The 12,670-nt window shown below is 39.8% G+C and overlaps 1 protein-coding gene across 6 annotated transcripts in view; it reads left to right on the forward strand.

The window, feature by feature from the left end:
* The window catches only part of SETX (senataxin), a 42,736-nt gene that overhangs the window by 11,130 nt on the left and 18,936 nt on the right, over nt 1-12,670 (forward strand). For 3 of the 6 annotated variants that reach the window (XM_025211273.1, XM_025211278.1, XM_025211274.1), the window contains 7 exons: nt 613-832; nt 2,800-2,919; nt 4,361-4,589; nt 5,533-5,623; nt 6,519-11,144; nt 11,543-11,645; nt 12,396-12,572. In XM_025211273.1, coding sequence (XP_025067058.1) covers nt 613-832; nt 2,800-2,919; nt 4,361-4,589; nt 5,533-5,623; nt 6,519-11,144; nt 11,543-11,645; nt 12,396-12,572 — 5,566 coding nt within the window. Of the gene's footprint in view, nt 1-612; nt 833-2,799; nt 2,920-4,360; nt 4,590-5,532; nt 5,624-6,518; nt 11,145-11,542; nt 11,646-12,395; nt 12,573-12,670 lie in introns of those variants that run through there. The other 3 variants (XM_025211275.1, XM_025211276.1, XM_025211277.1) reach the window with 3 other exon arrangements.

A 12,670-nucleotide genomic window follows, 5' to 3' on the forward strand; every position in this document is an offset into this window, starting at 1 on the left:
CTGGGCAAGCGACAGCAGGGCATAGTCCCTGCTTCAGGGGCTGCTGCACCTGCATCCTGCGCCCCTCCGAGTCCTGTACCCCCCACCCTGGCTGGGCAGCTTGTTCCAGCCCTAGCCCCAATCCTTCCCTCCCGTCTCCGCCCACTACAACAGACTTACCAGCTGGAAGCAGCTGTGTCCAGCATGGTGAGGAATGCTCCCTGTTTAGTTTATGGGCGAATCTCTGAAGCGGTGCCAAATCTTCAGATCTGATTTGGCTGAATCAAATTAGGACAGTGATTCGAATCTCCGAATCAAATCGCTGTCCTTCCGAATCAGCCGAATCCGAAGCGGATACTTGCAGCTTTGCACAGGCCTGATGATAATATGTTCCTTCCAAGCTGGGAAGCAAAATGTCCTCTCTTAACTCCTTCCCAAGGAAGTCAATGGATTATTTACTTACTTGAGCACAGCAAGTTTGGGACAATAGCTTTGATTCTCATTTTTTTAAGAACTTGCCATCAATACAAAGTATATTGTACAATCTGAGGTCAGAAATGATTGTCAACCTTGCAGCTATGACATAACTTTTTGTTCCTTCTAGTAATATGTTGTTTGTTTTTTAATCTGTAGATTCGTCGGTGGGCCATCCTGACAGCAAGAAATTTGGGCAAAGTTGACAGGGATGATTACTATGATTTGCAAGAAGTGTTGACTTGTTTGTTTAAAGTCATTGAGCTGGGGCTTTTTGATAGTCCTGATATTTATTGTTCTTCAGTGTTAGAGAAAGGAAAGCTCATTCTTCTTCCATCCCATTTGTATGATTCTGCCAGCTACAAGAACTACTGGTTAGGTGAGTTCTACTGCTCAGAAAGGAGCTATGCCATGAGGGGGCTGGGGCACATGACTTAATGACGACAGACTGAGGGAACTGGGTTTATTTAGTCTAGAGAAGAGAAGATGGAAGAGGGATTTGATAGCAGCCTTCAACTACCTGAAGGATGTTTCAAAAGAGGATGGAGCTGGACTGTTCTTGGTGGTGGCAGATGACAGAACAAGGAGTCATGGTCTCAACTTGCAGCAAGTGAAGTATAGGTTAAATATTAAGAAGAATTTTCTCATTAGGAGGGTAGTAAAACACTGGAATAGGTTACCCAGAGAGGTGGTGGCATCTCCATCCTTTGAGGTTTTTAAGACTTGGCTAGACAAAGCTTTGGCTGGGGGGATCTAGTTGGGGATGGTCCTGCTTTGAGTGGGGAGTTGTACTAGATGACCTTCTGAAGTGACCTTCCAACCCTAATTTTCTATGATCCTATGATCTCTCTGTTTCTCTGTGAGGTTTTTTTTTTCCCAAGTGACAGGCCTACGTGTTCATTTCTCTGAGAAGAATCCCCTGTTTCACCCCACTTTTTACTGGGCCTCCAGGTTTGAGCATCCCTTGTCTTTCAAGATATTACTTCTTACAAGTCTAACTAGGTGCGACAGTTGAAAGGGAACCCTCTGAGATTTGTGACCACCTGGTAAAAACAAGTAGGAGAGAAGTTGGTTTGATTTATTTACTCATAGGATCAGAGGAAATGAGAAAAAACCCCTCCTCCTTTCTTGACCAGTTTAAGTTTCTCCTGCTTGATCTGGGGGACTCCCTTATCCCTGGCACTAGAGTTGGGTGATGCAGAATGTATTACCCAGCTGTTGCCACTCCTGACAGTTTGATCCTTTCTCCCAGGATGGAAGTTTTCTTCTTTTTAAAGGTTTTTTAGTAGAAAGTTTCTGCCCCTAAATCTCCTCTAAGATTTCAGATGGGCTTTCTGAACCTGACCAGGTTTGTTTATGTACTTTTGCAGAAAGTGGTGGTCTTTCTCCACTGCTTTTCTGGTATTGTTTTTGAGCCCTAGGCAGTTGAATTATGTCTATAGCCATTTCTTGGGGTCCTGCAGGATTTGATACTTTAGTCATCGAACCCATAGATTTTAGGTAATATCTAGACATTATCTAGATAGGAGTTAATGCAAATAATTCCCACTTTTTCACCATGATTATGATTTGGAAAAGTAGGTTGTTGAAGTCATGGGGCGCCTCTACAAGTGTCACTGTGGCAACATTGTTACCGTGCTGTGATTTAGTTCTTTAGAAAAGAAGTACTAAATCACCGCATAGTAGCAGCCCATACTGTGCCATATGCACGGCACATGACTATTTTTAGCAGGTACTTCACCACCGTGGCGTGCTATACCAGGGAAGCACATCGCTACGGTGACATAGCTGCTGGTCATGTGTAGATGCCTGCAGATGCTACGTCACCATACCACAGGGTCGGGCAAAATGTGGCCCGCAGGCCAGATGTGGCCCACCAGGCCATTCTATCCGGCCCGCAGGGCCCCTAAACAATTTAGAAAATTAATATTTATCTGCCCCTGGCTGCCTGTCATGTGGCCCTCGATGGCTTGCCAAAACTCAGTAAGCGGCTCTCTGCTCAAAATAACTGCCCGCCCCTGCCATAGCATGTTGCTACAGGGCTGTAGTGTCACGTGTAGACATACCTGGAGTTGACTTTGCTTGGAGCCCTTCAATGGGACTGGAGTCAGAGTTCTTGAAGTGAATATGATGCGTTTGGATGGCAGATGGATAAAGTTGAAATTTGTTTGTACTAGATACTCCAGAGTAGTCTGTTTAAAACCATTACATTCCAATTCTTTTGATTTTGATCACTTTACCCCAGCAGTTTCCTTGTAGTGGGCTTTGGAAAGCAATACTTAGTTTGTCCAAACTTAAACAAACAAATTTGCCCCCAAATATAAAGACAGATTGCTTTCATTGCAGGTATCTGTATGTTACTAACAGTGCTGGAAGAACAAGCGATGGATTCTTTGTTGCTGGGCCCCGACAAGCAGAATGATTTCATGCAGTCTATACTTCACACCATGGAGAAACAAACAGATGGTAACTGCTGAGGCAATGATAAATAAAGATTAAAAATAGAGCATGATAGTCATCTTCTGGGTGTGATATCATTCTCTAAAGAATTTACTAGTTGAACAGATTTTTAGTAGAGTAGTGTAACGCCAAAGAGAGAGCTTCTAAGACTGATATTTTGTTCCTCTCATGACATACAAAACAATATTTGCAAGTATTTTGAGGCAAATATAGAAGAACAAGTCTCTAAGGAACTTTGAAGACTGGAGAAAAGGTGCCCTTTGGGAATATGAGGAGGCCTATGTAAAGTGTGGGTGAGGGCAGATGTGTGGTTCTTAGTGAATCATTTTCACTTGGGAAAGATCTATACCTTTTTTTCATCTGTTATGTGATTTGCCTCTTGAGGTCTAAAATTGAGTGAGTTTCCACTCTGGCTTCACATTGTTCTGGAGTTTGTTAAAAATGAGCGTCAGTTGTTCTAACCTTGACAACTTCTTTAATCTAGACTAGATTGTAGAGAATGAGAATCTGTGCTGGCTCCTCTGACTGTGAAGTCATCCCCTAATGCACCAAGCTCTGATTCCACGCCCGCCACCCCTTAACGTACTCTAGAAATCTTTGAATCTGAATCATCCTAGTTAGTTTTCTTGATAATTTTCAAGTGCACAGGTCTGAAAATGTGCATTGAACAAATAAGTTAACAAATCTATTAGGCTGGTTCCTGTGTTCTGCTTGGGAGTGCTTAAAACAACATGCAAATGTGTGTTGTAGTTTTACCAGATCTCTTTATCTTTATCAATGTTAAACTCCAACCCAATTACTGTATATGAAGCAAGGTTTGGAGTTAAACGGTATGTATTCACCTCTTCTAGACCAAGGGTAGGAAGCAGTGTCTTCATAGTACTGATAGTAACCAGCTGGTAGGGAAGGCAGTTACAACAGAGAAGCAAAGTGGCTGCCAAAAGAGAACTGCAGGAAAAGGAAGGTTGTCTTTAGGTGCAGCTACCTTTTTCCTGGGTAGGAAAAGGCAAAATAAATACAGCTCTTTTTCAGATCCAGCCCTCATTCCTTGAGTATATAAGGACCCGGTAGGTAATCCTAATAATATATCATATACCCAATCCCAAATATATTAGCAATAAAAAAAAACTTACTATGCAGGAAAAATTAGACATGATATGCCTTTATGGAGATGGGAAGTATTAAAAGTTGTCATTCACGTAACATACACATCCTTTTTCCCAAATAATTTCCCCTTGTAGGAGGGACTCTAGGGCAGGTCTCATAAAATAGAAGCATTTGTGTTTTCAAAGAAAGCATTTTTAAGTCTTCCCTCATCTTGTTTAACCAGAAAAGGCATTTTTAGACTAAAATATTTTTAGAATATTTTTGTAATTTACTTTTGTTGTAATGTTTAACAAAAGCAGAGAAATAGAAATAAATTCACTTAATCTTTTGCAAACTTTAGAAATATCCAAGATGGTTGCATCTCAGCTTTTCTTGATCTTAAGCTGTTACGTTTCAGATGATAATGCTGATCCCTTCTGGCCAGCGCTGCACTGTTTCATGGTGATTTTGGATCAACTTGGTTCTAAAGTGTGGGGTCAACTGATTGATCCAGTCCAGGCTTTTCAAACTATAATCAACAATGTGAGCTACAACAACGAAATACAAAATATACGCAATAGCTCTAGGAGGTCAGTTCAAGTTTTTAAAAGTACGGCCTTATAACCTATTACAGTACTCAGATAACATTGAAGTGGTGATCTTTTCGTCTTATCACTAATGCTCTAAAACTTGCTGGGGGGAAAATGGCAAGGAGCTAAATGAAACGTGATAAAATTTTGAGAGCTGACAGCATTGTAACTAGGATGTTATAACTGCAGCTTTTATTGTAATTTTAGATGACTGCTAATTAACTGGTGGACCTCATATTAAATCTTCTGGGTGGTTCTCACATGCATCTTATAGAGTATCTAAAAAAAAGTTTTAGTTTTTTTTCTGAGGGTGTTACCATTCAAAATGATGATAAAATATAATCACCAGAAATATACTTAGAAAGATAATGTTGTGTCTTAAGTTTCTGAAGGGAAATATTTCAAGATATCGGGTATCTGTTGCTTTCCTGGAAGGTTTAGTGTTAACAGATTGACTGCTTGACACACAAGTGTGGTTTGAGGGACATTTGTGTAGCCATACATTAGACCAGGGATTCTCAGCCAGGGTGCTGTGGCACCCTGAGGCGTTATTTTAAAAATGGTATATGCAAATAATTATCGCGCTGTATAATGGTTTTGTGCTCATATGTTAGTTGGGCTAATGACGTTTTTGTGCCTAAATCAAAGTTATTGGGTGTCGTGTTTCTTCTTGGTGCTTGTTAAAGTCTCAGCTTGTCAGTCAAGTCTGCAACTAAATAATAAGGGTTCTCTACAAGTAGGCACCTTTCTTTTATGCACAGGCTAGAGAAACGTTATCCTTTTTGAAGTATTAAATATTTTCCCCAAAACACTTTATCATTTCTATCCTGTAGTAGTAAAACATTATGTTTGAGGCAGCAAATTTTTTATCCTTTCCAGTCATATGTTACGCGAGTTGTGAGTAAATTGTACATGATTTGAAAAAACTTGTATTTCTTTTTAGACCCAAAACTGAACCAGAGTCAGAGTACGGGGAAGATATGGTTACTTGCAGCCAGATTGTCTATAATTACAACACAGAAAAGCCCAAAAAGGTATAAAAGGCACATCTTCCTTTTCTTGGCTATTTTCTAAATTAGGCATTCAATTTAAGTTACATTTATATCAGAAAAAAATTACCTCCTATTTTACAAGTGCGGTCTAAGGAAACTAACTGAAACAGACTTTGTTTGGAATTTTATGCTTTTAAGTGCATTTTTTTTTGTAGTGATTTTCACTGTTTATCTTGGATAGTCAGTCACGTCCCTTATCTTTTAGCTGGCTGTTGCAGGAGAGGCATTTTTTTATACAATTAGGCCTTTGTTTAATAATATGAAAAAATTGGCAAGGGGACTAGGAGGCAACTGTTTGTACTTGAAAATATTTTAACCCTTTACAAATGCTTTGTAGGTGTAAAAATATATTGTTTTAATATTTCAATATTCCATACCTGGGGCATATTAAAGGATGCCATCAACTATAAGTGTTTTGTCTTATGCTTGTACGGATCAATAGGTAATGTATGCATTCTTTACTGTTTCTGCATCTCAGTGAATTTTTGTTTTTAGGTCATGAATGTTATCTCTCATATGTATAGTAGAAAGTCTCTAATCAATTTAAATGTAGTTCATTTGACCATGTGGGAGCTGCAGGATCATATCAGCATAGTGATTAGTGCTTTGGGACTTTGGGAAGCATTTTTGTAGGTTTAGGGTTAGACACTTTAGGATTAGAACTTCATTGTGGTATCCGATATACCATGGAGATACTATTATTAGTAATTGATTTTAAGGTTGAACAGAAATATTGTGCCAAGTCATTGTGCCTACAAATTATTTGACAAACCTTTGTGGAAGAAAGTTACCTTTGGTTTTAAAAACAAGATATAACAAAGCAAGACAAATGATGCAGTGCTTCATGCTAAGGCTTTCAATTTTTTTTCCTCCCCAGGACGCTGGATGGAAGACTGCCATTTGTCCAGATTATTGCCCCAATATGTATGAAGATATGCAGACATTGGCCAATGTGCTTCAGTCTGATATTGGCCAAGATATGCGAGTCCATAATAGTACATTTTTGTGGTTCATCCCTTTTGTTCAATCACTTATGGATCTCAAGGACTTGGGAGTAGCCTACATTGTAGAGGTCATTCACCATCTCTGCTCAGAAATCAAAGCTGTTCTTAATGAAAGAGTTCAGCAATGTGACAAAGTCTCTGAATTTTTTATCCTGATTTTAGTGTCAATTATTGAGCTACATAGAAATAAGAAATGTCTGCATTTGTTGTGGATTAGCTCACAAGAGTGGGTGGAAGCAATGGTGAAATGTTCTAAACTCCCAAATGTAGCATTTATGCGGCATGGCGAAAAAACACCAGCAATATCCTCTCAGTCTTTTAACTCAGTACAGTACGCATGTGTTCAGTTGATACGCAGCCTTCTTCGAGAAGGATACCAAATAGGGCAGCAAACTCTTTGCAAGCAATACCTAGACAAACTCAATCTCCTTCTCCGTGGAAACATCTCTCTGGGTTGGCACCTGAGCATCCGGGAAACCCAGGAATTACAAACCTGTTTAAAGCAGGTAATAAAAAGTATAAAGGACAAATCCACAAGTTCTTCATCCCTTTTGGAGAACAGCTCAATCTGTACAACTTCATCCACTGTTCCTATGAAGCAAGAGAGAGGGAAATCTGATGACAGATGTAAAATGAAGACGCATCCCAAGGATGACTTCAGCCCCTCATTTTCTTCAGCATGTAGGAGAGATGAAGTATGTCCCCAGAGTCCTTCCCCTAGAAGAGGAGATGCTTGGGAAGAGGAATATAAAATACCATCTGTTTACAATTCCTATGCAACTACCGACTGCTTTTTGACAAATGTTAAAAAAGAACTCAGTGGGTCATCTGTGGAGCATGAATGTCAAACTAGCTTTGTAACAACAGACAAATACCGGGATATCCAGAAAAATGAAAATAACCCCCAAGTAGAGAACTATGCCAAGAATAGTACCTTACTTAATCAGGGGTGCAGCCCAGATCTCCACTGTTCTGATTTAAAAAGTTGTGGGGTGTTGGAAGCCAATTGTAAAACAGGAGCCAGGTTGCCAGCCTATCTGACTGCTCAGCCTTGTATTACTTCTGAAGACATCTGCAGCTCCAGTGAAAAAGATGTCAGTCTCTCCCTTAATGCCTGCTCAAGTTTTAAGGTAGATGACAATAAACTCAGCAATTTGAAAACCAACATACAGAGAGGTGATTTGGCCACAAAATTATTGCAGTTAATGAAGTCATCACCACATTTGAAGAAAAACAAAGCAAACGATGCACCAAATTCAGGAACAGACCAACCACAGTCTCGTCCTGAGAGCATGCTCTCAAAAGAAGATTGTAGCAAAGATCTGGGAGTGAATGTTGTGCATGAAGGTGAAATGCCAATTAGTTGTCATACTCCAAATGTCCCTGAAAGTCAGCAGGGCAGAGGCCTGAATGGTATTGTTCAGATCAAGCCTCTCTCTGCTAAGCAAGAACAAAGTAATGCACAACGAGAATTTTCAAGTTTCTTTAAAAAAGAGGTTGATTTGCCTAAAAATGAAGTTGGTGGTGGTGATGATAACCATATTCCATGTACAGCGATTATAGGTAACTTGCCAAAAAAGAGATCCCATGCAGGAAGATCAAGTTCTTCGTCAAAGTATCTGTTAAATAAAGACTTGAATGCAGAGTCTTCAGACCAAGAGCAATCTAACTTTGGCAATTTACACCCAAGGCAAGATGCCTGCAAAGAACAAATTGTGAACAAACTACACGTGGATGAAATTTCAGTGGGCGTTAGTATTCCACCTGTATCTAGTAGTGAAGGGGGGAGACCCAGTAATACCCCTCAAATCAGTCTACACTCAATTAAGAGAGAATCAGAAGACAGGCCATTAACAATTTCTAGGTATTTTAAAAGAGAAGGGGTTTTGGAGAGAAAAAATGATGAGAGTAAAGAAGCGATTGCATGTGATTTAGCGAATAGGATTTCTGGATCTAGGACCTTAACAGACTCTCAGCTTGATAGAGACCTTCACAAACTATCTTTAGCTGCCTATGCCAAAGGTGTCAATTTTTCTCTTGATTCGAGCCAAGAAATCTTAGCACAGCATTGTCTGCCTGACGTAATGAGGAAAGTAAAAGGTACTGTTAGATGTTCCTCTAATGGCCCAAGTAATGAGACCTCATTCGATACAGATTGTCCCAGCAATCAAGTCATTATCATTTCAGATTCATCTTCTGATGATGAAAAAAAAATAGTTATTGAGAAACAAACTGAAAAAATAGATGAGAGCATATGTCCAGAAAAGCAGCCTTTAACGTCTGCCTGTGTTTCTGATGGTGTGAGCAAGAAAGAGCAGATGAAGAGTCATAGCTCCCCATTGCCATACGAGGAATATGAATCTCAGTATTTTGAGTTTGAAACTGAAGATGATGTCTTTTCAGTTTGGCAAGATTCTCAGATGGATGACAAAAACATGAATCAAGCCCGCGAGCAGGTGCCGTCAGCAAGCAGCTGTTCTTCAAATAATTTACAGTTGGAAGATGAGACCAATGAATGGGGCTATGATACAGATTACATCAGTGATGACATCATTGAACAAGCAGCCAAGGATGCTGAAAAGCAGATAAGTTCTGTTTTTTATCAGAAGAAAGTTAGTACAGCTGAAATAAAATGCGAGTTAACTAGTCAGGAACCTGCTATAAAGAGAAATGCAGCGGATCAAGTGGAGAGGTCTTATGCAAATCCTGTTGCTAAACATGGTACAAAAAAACCAGGCCTGACAGAACTCAGAACATCTAAATCAAAAACATCATTAGCTAAGAAGCTGGCTGTTAAAAAAGGCAGTGCAAGTCCAAGTAAAAGTTTAGCAAAATCCAAAGTGGCAAGAGCAGCCTGCAGGAGTCCTAGAAAAATGAATCTTAAAACTACACAAAACAAAAAATTGCCTCAAGCCAGTTGTAAAAACACTGAACCCTGCAGGTCAACCCCTGCCGTAGTTCCTCCAAAGAAAGTTCGCCAGTGTCCCAAACCAACGTCAACCGCAGAAAAACTTGGTTTGAAAAAGGCGCCCCGCAAAGCTTTTGAGTTATCTCAGCGGTCTTTAGAGAGCATGGCCGAATTGCGTAACTATGGCAGAGTTGCTGGATCAGTTACAGTTCCGCAGAAACAAAAAACTATATTAATTGATCCCCAGAATCTTCGTATCAAAAATAATAAAAAAATGCTGGCTTCCCAAGATCTGCAGTTCTTAAGGCAGACGAGGCCCAAACCAGAGGGCAGAGGGAAAAATCGGGTTGGAAGTTCTGAGAGTAGAAAGAAAAGACTAGTTAAAAGGGCAGACCCGACAGCTGCTATACAGCAACCTACAGCTTTTGACTCGGCTTCTGCTACAAGAACCAATCAAAGAACAGCTGAGCAGGTTGGTTGTCTTTCTACCCAGGACAAAATACAAATGAGGAAAAGTTGCTCATCTGACAGAGAGGAAGTCCAGCCTATACCTATGTTTAAAATGCCTGCCTCTGCGGAGTCCACCTCTGAAACAGAAGGCAAAAATTCAACAGTCCCTGTTTTGCCGTATTTCCCTTCCCCTTTAGCTGCAGAGGGCAAAAGTGAATCTGCAGAAAAAGACTGCATTGTCCAGGGCACTTCCCTGTTAGCACTTCAGTGTCAGGAGGCATATTTAAAAGAGAACATGTTTAAATTGAATGAAAATGATGACAATGATTTATTTTTAACTCAGTCAGACCCTGTCGATATGGAAATGTGTTCCCAACTGGAAAACATTATTATACTTCCTAGTAAAGAGCCACTAGAGATGGAAGTAAATGCTGCTGAAAGCCTGTTGCAGAATGACCCTTCCAATATTGTGATGTGTAAGTACAAAGACTGTACAGAGAAGGTGGAAAAAACAGGGGAGTATTGTAGTAAGCATTCTCTTATTGATTCATCAGATCATCTCTTTGTCAAGCCTCTGCCACCAAAGATTGCCAAACCTCCCACTACCAAAATTTTCAGCTCAAACTCCTCTTCGCGCAGTGCCAGTCTCACTAAGGATCTTGAAAAGAGTTCAAAATTTCCCCTGGTTTCAAAAAACAAATTGAATGCAGTAAAACCTGCAGCGTCCAAGCCGGTGAGTCCAAAAGCTGTATCATCAGAGAATCAGGTGTTTAAGACCCCAAGTTTCAACAGTATTCTTCGGCCCCAGAATTCCAGCAATGTTCTCCGGGCCCAGAACATGCAGACCAAGGCTGTTTCAAATTTCCAGGGTTGGCCTGCCTCTCAGACTTGTGTAGGGCAAGAAAAACGGGTCTCTTACTTCCCACAGTCAAATACCCTTATCACTGTGCAGCGTGATCCTTCTATTTTTGTTAAAGAAGTCCTGAAATGGAATTATGAGATATTTGCCAACTTTGGCAGTTTTGGACCTCCAAATAGCCTCCTTCAGGCAATCGTGGCATCTGTTCCTGTCAAGTTCCAAGGATACAATGACTATTTTGACACGTTTTTCCCCTTGATGATGCTAAATGCCTTTGAAACGGTAAGTAATTTACCTTTTTTGCCTTTAAACTATTTCCTCCTTTCTCCTTCCCTCCCAACTTTTTGTCTTTTGTAACAGGCTGTTATTCATCAAATATAGAGAAGTTTGGGACAACTATATGTTGCATGTCCTCTAAACTCAATTTCTAAGAACACTATGCTATTACGATTTAAAAGAAAATCGTAGAACGCTTTACGTTTCTGTAGGAAGAAGTTTGAAGATCTAAAATACTGTAGAACACTTCAGTGATCAAGAAAATGAGGGTCTTTTTTGCTTTGTTTCCTGCATCATCTCCTTTCCCACTCACTCCAGCAGAGCAATTCAATGCACCTTCAAGGTGACTTGCAAAGGCGAAAAAGTTAAGTTTCTGCTCCTTTTTTTTTCCATTTTATGTGTAGCTGGCACAAGAATGGCAAGAAAGTCAGAAGGCTAAAGAGAAGAATGCTTATCATTTGCATTTAAAAAAGTTCTCTGCTGACTTGAATCAAGCTGAATTTACAGGTAAGAATATTTATGAAGCCTTGCTACTTTGGGAGATGGAAAAGAACAATGTTGTTAAGCCTTAAGGAATTACAAGTTAGAGGAGTAGAAAAAAGTGGAAGAGATGCACACCTCAAGCCTTGATTCATGCTGAAGCAATGAGCCAGGCCTGATACCTATTCACACATAGTGAGCGTAGGTATAAATGTCTAGAAAGAAATTGCCAGGAAAAATGAACCTTTCCAATGGCAGATGGCAAAAGCTTTTGTTCTTGCTTTACAAGCTAACATTGAATATGCAAAACCCCAAATTTATGAGAGAGTATTGTTGATTTTTAAATATATATTTAAAAATATTCCCTAAGGCTGAAAATATATGGCAAAACATATCTTTTTATGCTTCAAAATGATTCACTGTAATGGTTGGTTTTTGAATATTGTATATGTTGGATTTTGTCCACTTAGAATTTTGTTTCGATAACAGATTTCTTAATAAGAAGGAATGAAATAGTTTGTCTTGCTTTGGTTTCACACATTCTAAATACAGGATTGGGAACCAAGAATTAAATTATATTCCTTGCATTGATTCCTTTTGTGGCTTGTGATTCCCTTGGGGTTGGGCAGATCATGCTTTCTATACAGTCTGGTCTTAAATAATTTTAGTGCTTTAACACTTAGTGCACAATTCATAAGTGCGCACAATAAATTAAAAATTCCAAGGTCATCCACGTGCAGATGGCTGTTACTTGAATTTTTACATTATTCCTGGTAGTTTACATTCAGGAGAGGGATCTGGTCAAGCAGCTTCATCCAAAGGAGGACGATTTGATTTTTTTGGTTGTGCGTGAAAAACAAAACCCCTTGGCAGAGGAAAGCGAGATGGATTGCCGTCCTGTGCGTCATGTTGGTCATGTGACCCGCTTCTCCCGTACCTCGTTCCGTGAAATGGGTAAGCAATTTTGGTTAAGAGAAGGTGCAGCATTATTAGTCCTTTGGGAAATGAACGTCTGCTTTTTGCAGGAGGAGATACATAAGGTAATTTTATTT

The sequence above is a fragment of the Alligator sinensis genome, unplaced genomic scaffold, assembly GCF_000455745.1.
Source record: "Alligator sinensis unplaced genomic scaffold, ASM45574v1 scaffold829_1, whole genome shotgun sequence".
NCBI classification, from domain to species: domain Eukaryota; kingdom Metazoa; phylum Chordata; order Crocodylia; family Alligatoridae; genus Alligator; species Alligator sinensis.